The 17,714-nt window shown below is 37.0% G+C and overlaps 1 protein-coding gene across 4 annotated transcripts; it reads right to left on the reverse strand.

The window, feature by feature from the left end:
• Nucleotides 1–863: 863 nt before the first annotated feature.
• On the reverse strand, nt 864–11,702 carry LOC104115641 (uncharacterized). 4 transcript variants are annotated; one of them, XM_070177900.1, is made up of 6 exons: nt 11,559–11,702; nt 11,216–11,374; nt 7,346–7,412; nt 5,653–6,073; nt 3,589–4,672; nt 864–1,439 (listed from the first exon to the last, which is right to left on the reverse strand). In XM_070177900.1, exons 4-6 carry the CDS (start codon nt 6,060–6,062, stop codon nt 1,137–1,139), a joined length of 1,797 nt encoding a protein of 598 aa, XP_070034001.1. In that variant the 5' UTR covers nt 6,063–6,073; nt 7,346–7,412; nt 11,216–11,374; nt 11,559–11,702; the 3' UTR covers nt 864–1,136. The 4 variants fall into 4 exon arrangements, with proteins under 4 accessions (XP_070034001.1, XP_070034003.1, XP_070034002.1 ...); XM_070177902.1 differs by having other exon boundaries at nt 11,216–11,409; nt 11,559–11,691; XM_070177901.1 differs by having other exon boundaries at nt 11,216–11,397; nt 11,559–11,672.
• Between the last annotated feature and the right edge of the window lie 6,012 nt (nt 11,703–17,714).

The raw sequence follows: 17,714 nt of genomic DNA on the forward strand, positions 1-17,714 counted from the left end.
CCGAGGCAAGCAGGGACAAAATTTCAAGACCATCTACTTTGAGAACTATTTGTGTACTTCACCCCGGGCTATAGGTAATGCGCAGAAATCTTGAATTTAGCTCCTACTTCTAACATTTTCCAGAATATAAGAAATCTATTTTATCTATTCATCCTTTTAACGATACCAAATATTTATTAATTGAAATTAAAAATAAAATAAAAAAGATACAAAAGCACTTATCTTTGAGTTCTATTCATATTTTGTTTGTTTGATTGTCTAAAACCAGTTGAGCATATGCTCCTCGAGAAAAATGAGAAAAATGACCTGTTCTTAGAAAGAGTGAGACATTTTTCACAACAACTTTGTGCACTCACTACACCATAATACTTGTTCCTAGTAAAAAGGGTACATATTTTCAAATACTCATTGTTATCACCAAATCACCCAATTTTTTACCAGTTTTATGTTAAATCGCATAGAGCAAAATAATTCTCAAAAATGTTTTTTTGAAAAGCTTCTCCATTAAAAGAGTTTATTGCCAAAGAGGAAATGAGAAAAGATACACCAAAAAAATGGAATTTGCATATGGCAATTATAAGAAATACCCTAACTGGACATACTTTTACTCTCAGATCATACTTATAAAGACTGATCCTCTACTTTGATTCGTTGAGTTAACATTCCAGAGAAATGGTTCATGTCCTAAATTCTTTTTTCTAGTGAGAAGGAAAAACTGAAGGGACCCTAACTGGACCCCTAGCTAGCCACCATAAAAACATAAAGTAAAAGCTAAACACAGAAGGCCTAAATTACTCTCATGCCGCAATCCTGATTTCTCTATCTTTTTTCTGCTTTATGCTAGTTTATCAACTCACAGTACAGACAACATGAAAAGGAGTAGTCATTAATAATAACAACCATAATAGGAATAGGAGAGACAACATGTGACTAAACCAGTCATGTCTCTCGACTGTCTCTAGCACAAAACATAAACTATAAGCTGGGAGCCTTTTCTTTGTTTTTCCTTTCATTATATGATGATAGGAGAGTAGGGATTTAATTTGCATTGCAATAAAGGATCTATATGACTGATTGCAACATCTACTAGATTAAACAGCCTCTTTTACATTTTTATGAGATGGAAAGAATTTCTATTACCTAGTATTACTGTAGCTGTTACTGCTGGAACGTACCAATGTTGACAGAATTTCACTGAACTGAGGACGTTTTGAAGGGCAATTGTCCCAACACTTGATCATAAGAGACCTCAAAACTTGGGGGCAATCTTTTGGAATTTCAGGTCTAAGCCCACAAGCAGCAATTCCAACAGCAGCCTGTACTGGTGAGTAAGCAGAATATGCTACCTCTCCAGCAACCAATTCCCATATAAGCATTCCGAAACTATACACATTACTCATCCAAGTCTCTCTAACACTTTCAGGGTCACCTGCAATTATCTGTTACAACCAAAAATATGGTTAAAATATGAATAATATTCCTTTTTATCGTTCATTGCATACAATTGACAGCATAAGAGGAGTACGGGCCACTTAACATAAAAAAAAGTTGCTTCTGCATAAAAGCAGCCAGCTCATGGTGCATATATACTTCTTTGATAAACAACAACCAGCTCTTAGCAATTAGCATACATTAAAATCAAAGTCTGAGGCAGGCAGTTATTAGACTCCATTACATCAATCATAAAACAGGATTACTTTAAAAGACTTTCATGTTCTGCGACTGTCAATCATAGCTTTAAAAAAAATGATAATTGCTGTTTAGGCTCCTCAACTACATTGACAAGTTTCAGCTTCGTCCAACTAAGCATAAAATTTTATGCACTTTTGGACTCTTCACTAACAAATTTTCAAAATTTTTGTAGATTATTAACTTTAAATAAGTGAAAATATCAAAATAATCTCGTCCCGTAAAAGAAGCAGTCACGTGGTTTTCTTGTTAGCAAATGAGCCAAATGAAGGTTACATGCTTAGTCATATATTGCAAAGAATAAAACTGAAACTAGCCAATATCGTAATTTTCTCTACAAAGATTGTATCAGAATTCATTTGAAAATTATCCTCAGAAAAAGAGAGGAGGAAGGAGAAAAAAAAGGAAAAATTGTAGCACCAGAAATGAAAGTATAGCAAACGTTCTATGGATTTCCATCTTCATCTAAAAGTGGGCTCCGCTAAGAAATATCAACTCAGAAATATTTGCTAGAATTAAAACCAAAAGTACGTAATCATGTAGCAGGGCATAATTGCTAAGACCATAAAGCAAATAAAGCAAAAACAAATATGATAACATGATGCGCATGCTAAAAAGTCATGCCAGGATAAGTGAAAATGTTCTCTTAAGTAGATAGTCATGAAAAAGCCTACTTAAATATATTTAATACAGTGAAGACATTTTTATGCTTCATAATGGTAACTTAAAATCAAAAGTTTTCTCCTCTTAACAACAACTACACTACTCATCTTGTGGCAATAGAAGGGCAATAGTATCAACAACACAGAAAATATGCTTCTCAAGAAAATCGTAGATGATACTTTGTGGCCATTCTAAGATGAGATACTCAAAGGACGATAGAATATCGCATGCCACTCATTGAGCACTAACTTGAAATTTTATTAGTATAGAAACTGTCGGTGGCATGGTTCAGAGAATCCTAGTTTTGGAGAACCCTTAATTTTCCGTAAAAAATTATTTAGTAGACTGAGATGGGTCCAAATGGTGCGGAATAGATTCAGAGGATTCATTTAACATTACCCGACTAGTTTGAAAATAAGCCGTAGTTTTTGTTGAATTGATTGTTGGCTTGCCCCTCAATTTCAGTTGGGTTAGTACATCTGATGGGGAGAAAAACCCTCCCTGTCTACTCATTGTCCTTCCTCTCATCCCTAACGGGAAAAAAGGGGAATTAGCTAGTAGCCAGGTATAGTCTTATAAGAGCTCTCAAGTCTCAGCTTCCCCTACCTAAGCTGGCACACAGTTTGGCATGGAAAACTGTTTACTAGGGTTACCGCAGCATATTTGGAAAGATTCGATCAAGTTAGCTAAGAACTCATGTAAGAAAATTATCTCTGACACCAGCAAACCCCAGTCTCACAGCCTAAAAATAATTATACCAGTAAAATTTCAGTTAACATCTTTCTGACAAATCTACTTTTCCATTCTGTCAAGATGCCGCCAATTGAAAAGTATACTACAGTGAAAGTGGATCACATTGTTATGTAAGGTCCTATATTTTTCTGATGATCCATCAATATGGAATCTTGAAACCATCACCTAAAGATCAACTTCACAAGATATGCAAAATCACTTTCTTATACTTCCAATGACGACATAAGTTCCTCCAAGTTATGTTTAACTTTTAATCGGTATATAAAATTTCATCCGAAGTGCTCTGCCAGAAACGGAAAAAAAATCCCAACACTTTTCTCCCTCAATCTAGCCCTGCCTTCAAACTGTAAGGCAATCTTAGAGCTCACCATCCCTAGAATTGCCTTTTTCTAAATATTTCCAAAAACTTTACTCAATATTCCAGAATAAAGAGGCATATGAATGTATATATATGAATCAAATTAGATGTAGAAGGGAACAGACCTCAGGAGCTAGCCATCTATAACCATCAGTCTCATACTCCATGGCTTCGTCAATACTCCTGCAAGCAGCTACTATGCCCATATCACCTAAGCAAGCATTCCCATTTTTGTCTAACAAGATCCTCTGTGTATTGAGATCTCTATATGCAGCTCCATGATCATTTATAAACTTGATTCCCTCAGCTACATCGGTGGCAATCCTTATTATTTCTTTAGTCTGGAGTTTCTTTTTCTTCAACAGTAAGTCATAAACTGACCCAGCTTCCATCAACTTAGTCAGAACACACAAGCCATGATTTTCACTGATGCAAACACCAAAAAATTGCAATATACTCTTGTGACCGCACGTCATCAGCTCCAACAAATCTTGTCGAAGCACAAACTCGTATGCAATTCCTTTGTCACACCCCTTGAGCTTCTCAACCGCAACTCTTTTTCCCTTGTATACCCCTTTAAATGTATTCGGTCCAATCTGATCGATGAACTCAAGATTATCAGAGCTCAACAGCCATTTTCCAATCTCTTCTACACCAGATAACACAGTCTGCCATTCATCCACCGAGACTGTAAACAAAGAAGTAGGTAATGGCATTTGCAACTGGACCTTTGGGATCAAATTATCGAACCCATTTTTGCAATTTGGCTGCCCAGAGTCCTCTTCAATCTCCCCATATTCTCTGCTCCTTGTGTTCTCCTCTTGACTCCCACAAATCCCAAACGGTAGCTTCTTCATTGCAGTAGATTTTGGCTTCTTAAGGGCTGATTTAAGAACATTCTCGATACGAGCTTTAAACATTTTTTCTTTCCCAGATTGAACCAAAAGCATCACAATCCCCAATGTAAAACCTTTCTTTTCAAAGATCTGTATCTTTTTACAACAAATCGAGGCGCTGTCGAGCGCCCCGGACATTGCAGACCACGAAATAGAAGAGTTACATGCAAATGTTAACTTAAAAATTGATCCTTGAACTTCATCATCAGATACCTCTTGTATCATAAGGGCTGGGTGGTCCTCTGCGGATGCCTGCTCTATCAATCTAATATGTAGAAAGACATCCTTCATTTCAAATCCAGCTTGCCCGTAGCTATCCAAAAACAAGCCAAATATATAAGAAAATGACAACACCAAAACAACTAGCAGCAATAAAGCAAAGCCAAAGAATTAGATGGTGACACAATAATAGGCAGATCTAGCTTAAGGCAGTTCAACCGAACATGCTCTTGGTCCGAACTACATACACATAACAACAATTACTAGTATGTCCCAATCAAAAACTAGTCGGGTTTTATCCCACTGCATTTGAGCCATTTTCATTTTGATCCTCATGATCATCATTTACATACTGTAGACGAGACAGTGCTAGTTCTGCAGAACTTGCAGAACCTACACAGGTAGAACACTATACATACATAAAATTAATTATAGCTAGAGTTAGACACACAGTTAGAAGTCACAATCTTAACTCATAACCCAGGATGTCTAAACCTTAGATCCCTCATTGTGCACAGTGGAGCGACATCAACTGAAGGACTTCATCAAAAAATAATATTGTGCATATAGAAAAATTATACTGCATACATAGGTTATAAATTATTTTGTATACATATGGAGTATATTAAATCTTGTACTCCTTTAGTGAAATTCCTGATTTTACTGTTGATGAGCGTGGATAGGAAAATGCATCTTTTGGATTGTGCCTCTCTCCTTCTTGCCCTTTCATTGACTATAAATTAAGAGGCTCGACCTCATATTTTATCCACCAAAAATTCTGAAGTCTCTCTCCTTGTCAAGTGTGATTTGCTCCGTTCTTAGAGTTCGCCGAAGTTCTATAATTAGAAGTGCCGCTATTACAGTGTATTCCGTTCTATCCTAGAAGAAATTAATCCAATCGTTGGGCAAACATTAAGGGGATTAAATTAGTTAAGGACAGTGAATTCCGTCGGCTAGAAATTATTTAACTTTTCTTGTTATTATGTTTTTCCAGTTTTCTGCCTTTACATTTTTTTTTTGTTGAACACAGTTAGTACCAGTTCAATCTAAAAATCTCAAGGACAGTGCAATCACCTGAGTGGGAAAGAGTCGTAATGCTTGCGAATGTTGGAGACAAGCTTCTCTGGAAGTTGACTACCAGGATAAAGCTGAGTCAATCCCCGTACAACACTGCCCCAAACGTGCTTCCGACCGGTCTCAACTCGGTCCGAGGGCGAAGGCGAGTCACGAACCGTTTCGAGGTTTAGTGAGTTCTTAAGCGACGCAATCACCTCCGACACATTCCTGCTCAGTCTCTGTAGTCGTTTCTGCATTGCAGAAGAAGACTCCTTTAAACCTCCGATCCCGCCGGCAGAACCAGTACCGGTTGAGCAACCGCTTCCCGGTGGCTCCTCCGATCTGTGATTGTTTCTCATTAGAACTTGTTCTACCATTTCCTCTTCAATGCTTGCTCGACTTGACCAGCACTCTAAAGCTGCGGCCATTGATTTAACCTCTAATCCAAATCAACGACGGATTCAGAATTAAAAACTTAATAGGTTTCAATTGAGAATGTGCTTCGGAAAATATATAAGATTCGATCCAAAAACAGTTATTGTGAACATGCAGAAGCTCTCCTAGATCAGTCCAATGTCATGTAATGTGGCTCGAAACGGAGACTAGCTTGAAAATCTAAATTTTGGAGAAAAATGGACTAAATTAAGATCAGAAAATCGTTATAAGAGTGGAAAATTAATAAATTATAGTACCCTCAATGGCTGTCAATGAATATTTAAAAACTGACCGAACCGTACCGCACCGAACCAATTTTGAGATTTTTTTTAAATAAAATTGTATGTTTTTTATATAAATATACAATCGTACCGATAATTAAGGTAGGTTCTTTATTTTATGAAAATAAACTGAAAAAATACCGAACCGTACCAAATAAATTTATATATAAAAAATATATTTATATATTAAGTTAAAACTAATAAAGTACTAAATTTTTCCTTGGGTCACGAAAATATAAAAAATGTTACAAGCCAACAAGTAATTAAGATCAAAATCCTAATTCCCAAACTTATTATGTTATTCTAACTGAAACTAAATCATTTCCATCATATTCACTAGCAAGGCACAAAGTATTCTAACGATTATGAGTAACAAATCACAATGTATTGAATATGTTTCCTTTTGTATGATTTAGATTTATCTTTTTGAGTATTTAATGTTCTATACACTTTATTTTTGAGTCCCGACTTAGTTAATATCTTTCTACTTGTGTGATTTATCTTTTTTTTGTCTTTGCGTATCTTCTTCTACGCAGCGGTAGAGTAGTTGATGGATCTAATAATCTCGCCATCTTTTATGTTTTCATAATTCATCACCATTTAAATAGTAAAACTGTCTGGACAGTTTTGTTAAGTCCTATAAAAGTATGTACGTTATTGCATTCTACTTTTACTAGTGTCTTTTTGTCACGACCCAAAATCATAACCTGTCATGATGGCGCCTATCGTGGTACTAGGCAAGCCGACATTTATGAAATAACTCCAACACTTAACAGAAAACGGATTTAAAATAGTTTAAATAATAATAACTTCTCATAAACACGATAGAAATCCAAAATACAACACGTAAATTCCCAACATCAGGGTGTCACTTAGTACATGAGCATCTATACATCACCAGTCTGAAAAACACTGTCTAATATAGTCTGAAACTAAATACAATAAGTGAAAAGATAGGGAAGAGAAACAAGGTATGCGAAAACGTCGGCAGCTACCTCGAAATCTCCATAAGATCAATGGTACGCGGAAATCAACACCCACTATGTCGGGGAACACCTAGATCTGCACACGAAGTGCAAGGGGTAGTATGAGTACAACCAACTCAACAAGTAACAATACTAAATAAGGAACTGAAAGTAATGACGAGCTTTACAATTATAGTCCAATTACAGTGATTTTAACATGGAAGGTAGGCATGCTTTCGACAATTAAGGCCAAAACAGTAATTTCATGACAAGTTCAACTGAAACAGAGTGCAATATCTTTCAAAAATTTACCGAGACAGTGATACATGGCAGCTAAGTGCAACAAATATAAAATCAAATGCATCCTCTCAGGGCCACAATCACTCAGCCATCTCATTCACTCAGCACTCAACACTCGCACTCAGTAGGTACCTGCGCTCATTGTGTGTGTGTGTGCAGACTCCGGAGGGGCTCCTTCAGCCCAAGCACTATAATCTGCACGGATAACTTACGTGCTATAATATAATATCTGGATCTGCACGGATAACTCACGTGTTACGCGGACAACTCACGTGCTATAGTATAATATCTGGATCCGCACAGACAACTCACGTGTTATAGTATAATACCTTACAATCAGGCCATCGGCCTCACTCAGTCATCAATCTCTCCAGTCTCTCGGGCTCTCAGAAATAATAATAATAAGCAGCCTATACGGCAATGATATGATGCATCAAAATGAACAATAGAGACCAAGATGTAATATACAAATAAACTGTGACTGAGTACAAGACAGCAATTTAGCAGATAATTCAACATGTACACGACCTCTGTGGGTCCCTACAATGCACACACGTAGTCTAAACATGATTTATGGTTCAATTTCTCTAATACATGGAGAATAAACAAATAATAGATTATTCACTACACAGTCCCATAGAATTTGACCAAGTTATAATTCATACGGTGCACGCCCACACGTCCGTCACTTAACATGTGTGTCACCTCAAAACCAAATATATGACACGTAATACGGGGTTTCGTACCCTCGGAACCAAATTTAGAACTGTTACTTCCCTCAGTTCGAGCAAATCTCTACTCCAATATACCCTTACCTCGCGAAACGGCCTCCGAATACCTCGAATCTAACCATAAACAATGCGATATAATCAATACGGGCTAAAGGAATCAACTCCATAAGAAAATGCTAAGTTATTAATCAAAATAAAAAATCGGCTCAAAAGCCGGCCCCCGGGCCCACGTCTCAAAATTCAATAAAAGTCACAAAACCCGAAAGCCCACTCAACCATGAGTCCAACCATACCAAATTTATCAAAATCCGACACCAAATCGTCACCCAAATCCCCAAATCAAACTCTCCAAATTCCTAGTCTCAAACTCCCAATCTACACTTTAAATACACACCAACTAGGTAGAAAAATCAATGGGGAAGCAATATTATTGATTAAAAAAAAGGCACAAGGAACTTACCTCAAGAATCCCCTCGAAAACCCTCTCATAAATCGCCTAAACCGTGCTTGAAATGTTAAAAGTGAAGCCAAAATCGTGAACCCTTGCTTTTAAATATTATGTCTAGCACTTCCGCTTCTGCAGACACTTAACCGCATCTGCGGCGTCGCAGAAGCGACCAAAAATCCGCTTCTGCAGTGAACCACTGGAGCTGGACCTCCGCTTCTGCGGTCCTTTCCCCCACATCTGCGCCATCACAGGTGCAGAATTGCCCATCGCACCTGCGCAAACTTCCGCTTCTGCGCCCATCACTCCGCTCCTGCGACCATGCAGGTGCAGAAATATCTTCGCACCTGCGACCACTGTCCTCCCCCACGTCTGGCCGCATCTGCGCTTCTTAGCTCGTACCTGCGATCAAAGCTCCGCAGGTGTGATTACACTAGCACACTTTAGCAATCCTCCAACTCAAACTTTGATCTGAAAACCTTCCGAAAATCACCCTGAGTGCCCCGGGACCTCAACCAAATATACCAACAAGTCTTAACACCTCATACGAACATAGTCGAGCCTTCAAACCACCTCAAACAACATCAAAAACACGAATCGCACATAGATTCAAGCCTAATGAACTTTAAACTCCCAATTTCTACAAACGATATCGAAACCTATCAAATCACATCCGATTGACCCTAAATTTTGCACACACGTCACAAATGACATTACAGACCTACTCCAACTTCCGGAATTGGAATCCGACCCCGATATCAAAAAGTTCACTCCCGGTCAAACTTTCTAAAAATTCCAACTTTCGCCATTTCAAACCTAATTCCACTACGGACTTCCAAATCATAATTCGGACACGCTCCTAAGTCCAAAATCACCTAACGGAGCTAACAGAAATATCAAAACTTCATTCCAGAGTCGTTTACTCAAAGATCAACATCCGGTCAATCATTTTAACTTAAACTTTCAACCTTGAGACTAAGTGTCTCATTTCATTCTGAAATCACACTGGACCCGAACCGACTACCCCGACAAGTCACATAACAGCTATAGAGTACAAAATGAGCAGTAAATGGGAAAACGAGGCTACAACTCTCAAAACGGCCGGCTAGGTCGTTACACTTTTACACGAGATTTAAAAAAATACCGAAAATTAACCGAATCGTACCGATACCGAAGAGAAACTGACATGATTGGGACGGTTTCAAAAAGTTTAATTTTGATTATACATAATAGAATAATCGAAAAATTGGTATGATATAAATTTTATAAAATAATCGGTCGAACCGAACCATTGACACCCCTAACCCGTAGTATGATATTTGAGGGAGTACTATATTTTGTATCTGACAGAGAATTAAGTTGAGGTAGTTTTATGGGGAAGTGGGAAAATTTAATAGGGGGCGGTGAAGTGATATATTCCCTGATCCGTAATAAGTGACCATTTTGTCTTTTTTTTAATCCAAAATAAGTGTTAATTTACATAATCAAGAAGGAATTAATTTTATTTTTTCAAATTTGCCCTTATTTACAAATTTCAATGTGTCAAGGTAACAATTAATTAAGGTTAATTTAGTAAATACATCTTTTTTTCTCTAAGAGTTTGTATTTCTTTAATGGATGTGTCAAAAGTAAAATAATCACTTATTATGTACTGGAGTAAGCGGTGATTAAAAGCGGGAAGTTGCATGCCACGACCCGCGGGGTGACTCTGATGATGATAGTTTTGTCCGAACTGTTTTGATGAACACAAAAAAATAAAGAAGCACGTGACTCGTGAGATTTGGCAAATGAATTATCAGTGCGATCGAGCAGGAAGGTTTGTTTTCTCTATTTTGTGTTTATGGCATCTCACGTGAGATGCTCGTGACAGGTTCTGTAAAATTTAACTGGAGTCTTGGGGGCTAAAAATGTCCACCTTTTCTATACACGAAGGACTATTTCTATCAAGGAGTATACATCAAGGACCAAGATGGTCCAACCCCATACATTAAGGACCATTTTGATCATTTCCTTGTTTTATTTTGTCTGATTAAACATGGAATTATTGACAATGATTTCTTATTCTGTCCTCGGAGATTGAAACAGTATTGGGATGTGGGCCTGAATTTGCTTCGTGGTATTTTTCTATGTATTTATTAGTCCATACAAACTACATCCCCAATTAATTAAATCATGTGTAGTGTAGCTTAATAGGTCCGGTACTTAAAGAGAAATTTCTTTCCCTGTTAAGTGTTTGTGATTAGCTTACTTTCATTGTGATCATAAATTTATTGTTAATGCTAAATTTTTTAAGGTGGGAGAACCAAAGACTATATAGTACCGGGTACATATCACTCAAGACTATATAGTATCGGGTGCATATGAAACTGATACTTCTGATATAGAGCATAAATTTAGTATAAAAAATTACTAAAATTGCCTTACAATTTGTTCTCATCAGAAACTTCTGGTGTTGGATGTAGATTTTGAACTTTAGGATGAACTTCACCGATTTTATTTTAAAGGGAAAGAGGAAGCCTCGGACGTCTGACGGCGCTGGAGTTCCGTTCTTTCAATCTCTTCGCCAGGGAAGTACTCTTCGGGCTGAGGTCCAACACATAATAGATCTGAACTCATAACTATAAAAATATGATAGGATTGAACCAACAAAGTTTAAATCGTAAATCTATTTTTGATAACAAACCACCCCACCTCGTATATATCGTATGCAATTGAGGTAGACTACACATCAACACATAAAAATGGACGTGGAACTCAAATCACATACCTGTACCATAACACAATCAGCCTTGGTGGTTGGGTCTTGTGGAACGAAATGCGCATTCGAGTCATTGTTGTGTTCCCTTTTATCTTTTTCTTGTTGTTAATCTCTTATATTTTGTGGTCTTTTGGTAATGCTAGACAACATCATATATGACAAGACGTGATAAAATATTATACTAGCAAATTGCATGATTAATCTTTAATTATTACCTAATATTGATTTTCTTTTGACATTTGAATCGGTGTTAACTCTCCATTATGTCTTTTGACAAATGATAGCTTTCTTGTCTTTTGCTATTAGCCTGATTCTTATCCCAACCACAATTCTAATCTTCAACCTGATAACTCCCTATTATTATATTATTTCACCAATTGTCACGCCTTTGATTGATCACCTATCTCTTGCGCATCTTTTCCCCCAACCCGATTCCTTTGCCATTTTCCCCTTTTATTTGCAATCATTCTCCCCCAAATCCAAAAATATTTCTAGTTTCAGATCTTACTCCTAGATGCGTGTTGTGTATGCGAATTTAATAGATGAAGGTGTATAGAAGTGGTGGGAAGCAGTAGCGTATGTAAGATTTTTATAAACAATATCATAATCTAAATAAATTGATCAAATAATTTACTATAATGCTAAGCGGTATCATTTTTTATATGTATCCTCATTATTATTTTTTTATTTTATAAATATCTAGTCAACAAATTTTGACGATGCGATATTCCGTGACAAATACATGATATAAGGTGCATATGTCCCTAATGGGAAGTGAGGAATAAGATTTTATTATCGTGGATGGCGTAAAGCACTATAAGCGAGGCTAAGAAAAGAAGTGCAAAAGAAAGTAAAGATGGCATAAAACCAAATTAGGATGGTTGAGATCTAGAGATCAATTAGAGAGATAGACAATAAAAGAAACTGATAAGTTCTATGGAATAATTATAAGATCGATATTATTATATGAAAGTAGATGTTAGGACCTCTAAAATTCTATATATCCACAGTATGAGTGTAATATTAGTGAGAATATTAATATGAATGTATAATCATGCAAAATTAGATAAAATACAAACTAAGAGAATATCACTTAAGATGGTCTAGTCATACGCCGACCTCCAGATGCACCTATTGGTAAGTATGATATTATGGTGATAAATATGTTAAAAGGTGATGAAATAGACCAAATATCATATGGAAATAAGTTATTCGGACATAATATTTTGAAATCCCCTATTGATCTAGCAAAAAATAAGGTAAAATAATAGAAAAACATCTATACAAATGATACTAATTAGCAAAGATTTAGTCGAAAATTTCAGTGAAGAAATTTTGCGGCGACCTCTTGTCACGATCCCAATTTTCCTCTGTAGGATGTCGTGATGACACCTAGTATCTAAAACTAGGTAAACCTATTAATTATGCGGAATACAAAACTGAAACTCAAATCTCAACATATAAAATAAATCAAACCACGATTCAAATAGTCACAACTCCCAAAATCCGGTAGAAATAAGTCACAAGCTTCTAAGAATTTATTATAAGTGTCTCTATACATCAGAGTCTAAAGAAAATAAGGAAGACAACATAATAAGATAGAAGAGGACTCCGGAGTCTGCGGACGCTGGCAGATATACCTCGAAGTCTTCTCGTATGGATAATTCACTAATGCCTGGTCTGAGAAGATGTATCTGAATCTGCACAAAAAGATATGCAAAAGTGTAGTATGAGTACACCACAACGGTACCCAGTAAGTGCCAAGCCTAACCTCGGTAGAGTAGTGACGAGGTTAGGTCAGGTCCTACTGGAATAATAAAAGACAAGGAGAAAAGATTAACAATATAATAACAATAATGACAATGGGGATAAATCAAGTAAGTAGTATGTCGCGATTAACTACACAGAATAAAGGCAATTAACACCTCGCGGAAGGAAAACAAAAATTTACAACTTTAAGGAAAACACCAAAAATAACCAAAGGTAATGCAACCATAAAGAAATATCAACAAGGGCACTCCCGAGATACCGCCTCGTAGTCCCAAATCATAAATAAATTCACAATATTTTATTTTCTTATATCACCGCGGGAGCCTTCACATTTAATTTTAAAGAAAATATTTTTTTTTCCGAAATAACATCCCACGTTTTAGCCACTCTTATCACACAACATGACTTCTAGTAACTCCCCTACTAGCCACGCGTATCAAGCCACCCTTATCTCACCGCATTCGTTTCAACACCCATACCTTATACCACCGCATGCGTATCAATATCACAATATATCACAATTTGCACCTCAAGTGCCCAAATATTTCGACTTGCCAAAATAAATTAACAACAAGAATATTTTTCACAATAAGGAGCTCACGACTCAATCACAATGAGTACAAAGTCTCGCAAAATATTTGTCACGGCCTAATTTTGGTTTAGGCCGTGATGGCGCCCAACATTTTTGCTAGGCAAGCCGATAGTGAACAATCTAGTGATTTCCATTTTTAATAAGTTTTTTGAAGAACTAACTTTCCTTAAATCTAAGGATTTTAACAAATAACGGAATTTAAAGTGAGCAAAACGAAAGTAGCTAAATGAAATCATAACCGTAGAAATACAACCCAAAATCATAATTCTACTAGTGTGTGTGCCAAGACCCGGTGTCATAAGTATATGGGCTACTAGTAGAATATACAAAAAAAAATTCTAATATATTGTTTGAAATGGAATAGACAGAACGAATAAACAAAAGAAAGACTCTGGCTGCTGCAGAATGGCTCGGAAGGGCAGCTCACCGTGTAGCCTCGTGGCGGGGATCAAATATGCGCACCGGACTGGTAACCAGATGTACCTGCCTCAGATCCTGCACAATCAAGTGTAGAAGTGTAGCGTGAGTACATAAACAATATGTACCCAGTAAGTATCCAGTCTAAACTCGAAGAAGTAGTGACGAGGGGTCGACTTTGACACTTACTATGGGCTAACAATGATATATCAAATTTTATACTAAGCATGAATTTCATGAACAACATTGAAAGCTCGGTATAAGGAAATAGTAAATTCTTCTTTCGCAAATATTAAATCCCAAGTTTAGTTTCATTATTTAACAACTTGTATTTCAAGGCATTTTAAGCAATATCAATCATGGATAGTTCCAAAAATTTGCATGCGCATATTATGCCGAGGTTGTACGGCCCGATCCAATATAATATTTAAATTGTGCATTGCCGAGGGTCGAACGGCACGAACCATAGATGCATCTATCTGTCACCGAGGCGTTCCGCCCGCTCCACAAATAGAAAATATTTCAAATAACACACAAGTTCTCATTTATAGTCAAGTGTTCCATTCACAACTTTAAGTAAGTGGATTCACCCTTTTACAATTCTTTTATCAACTTTCAATATGACTTAAGCAATTAAATCAACAAGTAGGAGTGCAACATTTCAAGTATAGCATGGTATGAATCCTAGACTACCCAGACATTAGCATAATTAGTGGCTACATATGGACTCTCGTCACCTCATACGTACGTAGCCCCCCACAAATAGAAACACGTGCTAATCAATTCCCTATGGGCACAATTCCTTCTTACAAGATTAGAAAAGAGACTTACCTCGTCTCAAAGCCTACTTTGCGGTCCAAGATTGTGCTCAAACCCTCAATTTGGTGCCAAACGACTCGAAACTAGTCAAGTATTATATAAAATGATCAATATATGTTCAAAAGTTCATATCTTAACTATCAAAGTGTTTTCCCAAACCTATTTGAAAATTCCTAAAATTCTCTCCCGGGCCCACTTGCCCGGATTCCGAAAGTTTTCGGAGAAAGTTGTTACCCATAATATTATGAACTCAAATATATGATTTTCACTAGGTTCCATAACAAATTTCGTGGTTAAATCTCCTCTTTATCAAAACCTACTTTTTCACCTAAACCCCAAGATTTGCACTAATTTACATGTTATAATCTACCCATAAACTATGTATTTAACTCACGTTTGATAGGAATTACTTACCTCAATTAGTTGATGAAAATTCTCTCTCTAACCAGCTCCAAAATTGCCCCCAAGAAGTGTAAGTAATGAGCAAAATGCTCAAACCCCGATTTAAAACATCACTGCATTCAGCGATTTCTGCATATGCGATTCAATTGGCGCACCTGCGATTCCACTTCTGCGGACAAACTCGCGCAAGTGCGGACCAAGACCAAGCTGCCTCATCTCGCTTCTGCGCCCAGGTGATCGCACCTGCGGTCATGCATCAACGACAAACTAAGCGCACTTACGACACTGCCCGCTCCTGCGATGCCTGCCTTCGCACCTGCGCTTTTGCAGGTACGGTCCTTCTTCCGCTTCTGCGATGGCCGGGCAGCCTATGCTTGGACGCTTCTGCGATCATGGGGCTCGCACTTGCGAGCTCGCACCTGCGGTTAGCCAAGTGCAGGTGCGATTATGACAGCAACTGGGAGCTTCAGCTTTGGCTTCCAATTTTCAACTTGGTCCGAGCCTCGTCCGATTGACACTCGGGGTCCCCGAGGCACCAACATACCAACAAGTTTGGAATCATAAAACGGGCTTGTTCGAACTCTCGGAATACCCGAAACAACATTAAAACTAAGAGTCACACCCCAAAACCAATTGAATCAAACTTATGAACTTTAAATTCTTCAATTTACTCCCAATGCGCCAGTATGTATTTAAACTAATCGGAACGACACCAAATTTTGCGTGCAAGTCTTAAATGATATTACGGAACTAGTCCCAATCTCGAAATTCCATTTGGACCTCGATATCACCAAAACCTATTCTAATTTAAAGAACTTCTAAGATCTTCAAAGAACCAACTTCCACTATTAGGCGCCAAGACGCTTCCGGGTCATCCAAAACCCGATCCGAACATACGTCCATATCCGAAATCATCATACGAACCTATTGGAATCGTCAAATCCCAAATCCGGGGTCGTTTACTCAAAATATTGACCGAAGTCAAACTTAGCCTTTTAAGGCCAATTTAAGGAACCAAGTATTCCGATATCAACCCGAATCCTTCCAAATCCCGAACCAACCATCCCCGCAAGTCATAAAATGGTAAAAGCATGTACGGAAAGTCTTATTTAGGAGAACGGGGTTCTAGAAAGTAAAATAACCGGTCGGATCGTTACAATATTCAGCAGAATAATATCCATTATTTCCACAATACGGAGCTCACAGCTCAATCACAATGAATACAAAAAAAAATCTTCATAAAATATTCAGCAAAAATAATAATATTTCACAAACTTAACATCTTGAATTAACATCAAATTTTTAAATGTAAAATACTTCATTTAAAAAAATATATATTTAAATTAAGAAATCCAACCTTCAAATAATGCACGGAATAAAAGAAACAGAGTTTCAACTAAACAGGTAAAACACTTAGCAGGAACAGGTCAGGCAAATTTAAAATACGAAAATGTATTAATGATGATGAATATAACAGAATAAAATAATTTAATTAATATGCTACAGTGCTCTACGCAATTTAAAGACATAATCTTTCACATTTAGCCCGTGTACAAACTCGTCACCTCGTGTACACGACTTTCAACACATCAACGTTTTCATATCAATACCAATCCTAATGGTAATTTTTCCCACACAAGGTTAGACAAGCCACTTACCTCAAACCACGCCCAATCAGTCAAGTAGTATGCCTTTTTCTCGATTTTTCGACTCTGATCGGCTCGAATCTAATCATAATTAATTCAATTCAATCAATACAAATTATAGAAATAAATTTCATAAGAAAATACAAATTTTATAACAAAATTCGAATTTTAACCCAAAAGTCGCACGTCTCGGAATCCGACGAAACTCACAAAATCCGACAACCTAGTCAATTACGAGTCCAACCATACTAGCTTCACTCAAATCCGACTACAAATCGACATCGAAATCTCAAAATTTCATTTTATGAGATTTCTACCATTTTCTCCAAATTTTCATCTCAAAACACTAATTAAATGATGAAACTAATGATATATTCGTGTATGTTGACCAAATCCGAGTTAGAATTACTTACCCCATGTTTTTCCTTGAAATTCTCTCAAAAATCGCCTCTCCCCGAGCTCCAAATTGACAAAAATAAAAAATGGGACGAAACCCCCATTTTATAACTTAAAGTCTTT

This window comes from Nicotiana tomentosiformis, chromosome 6, assembly GCF_000390325.3.
Source record: "Nicotiana tomentosiformis chromosome 6, ASM39032v3, whole genome shotgun sequence".
In the NCBI taxonomy this organism is placed as follows: domain Eukaryota; kingdom Viridiplantae; phylum Streptophyta; class Magnoliopsida; order Solanales; family Solanaceae; genus Nicotiana; species Nicotiana tomentosiformis.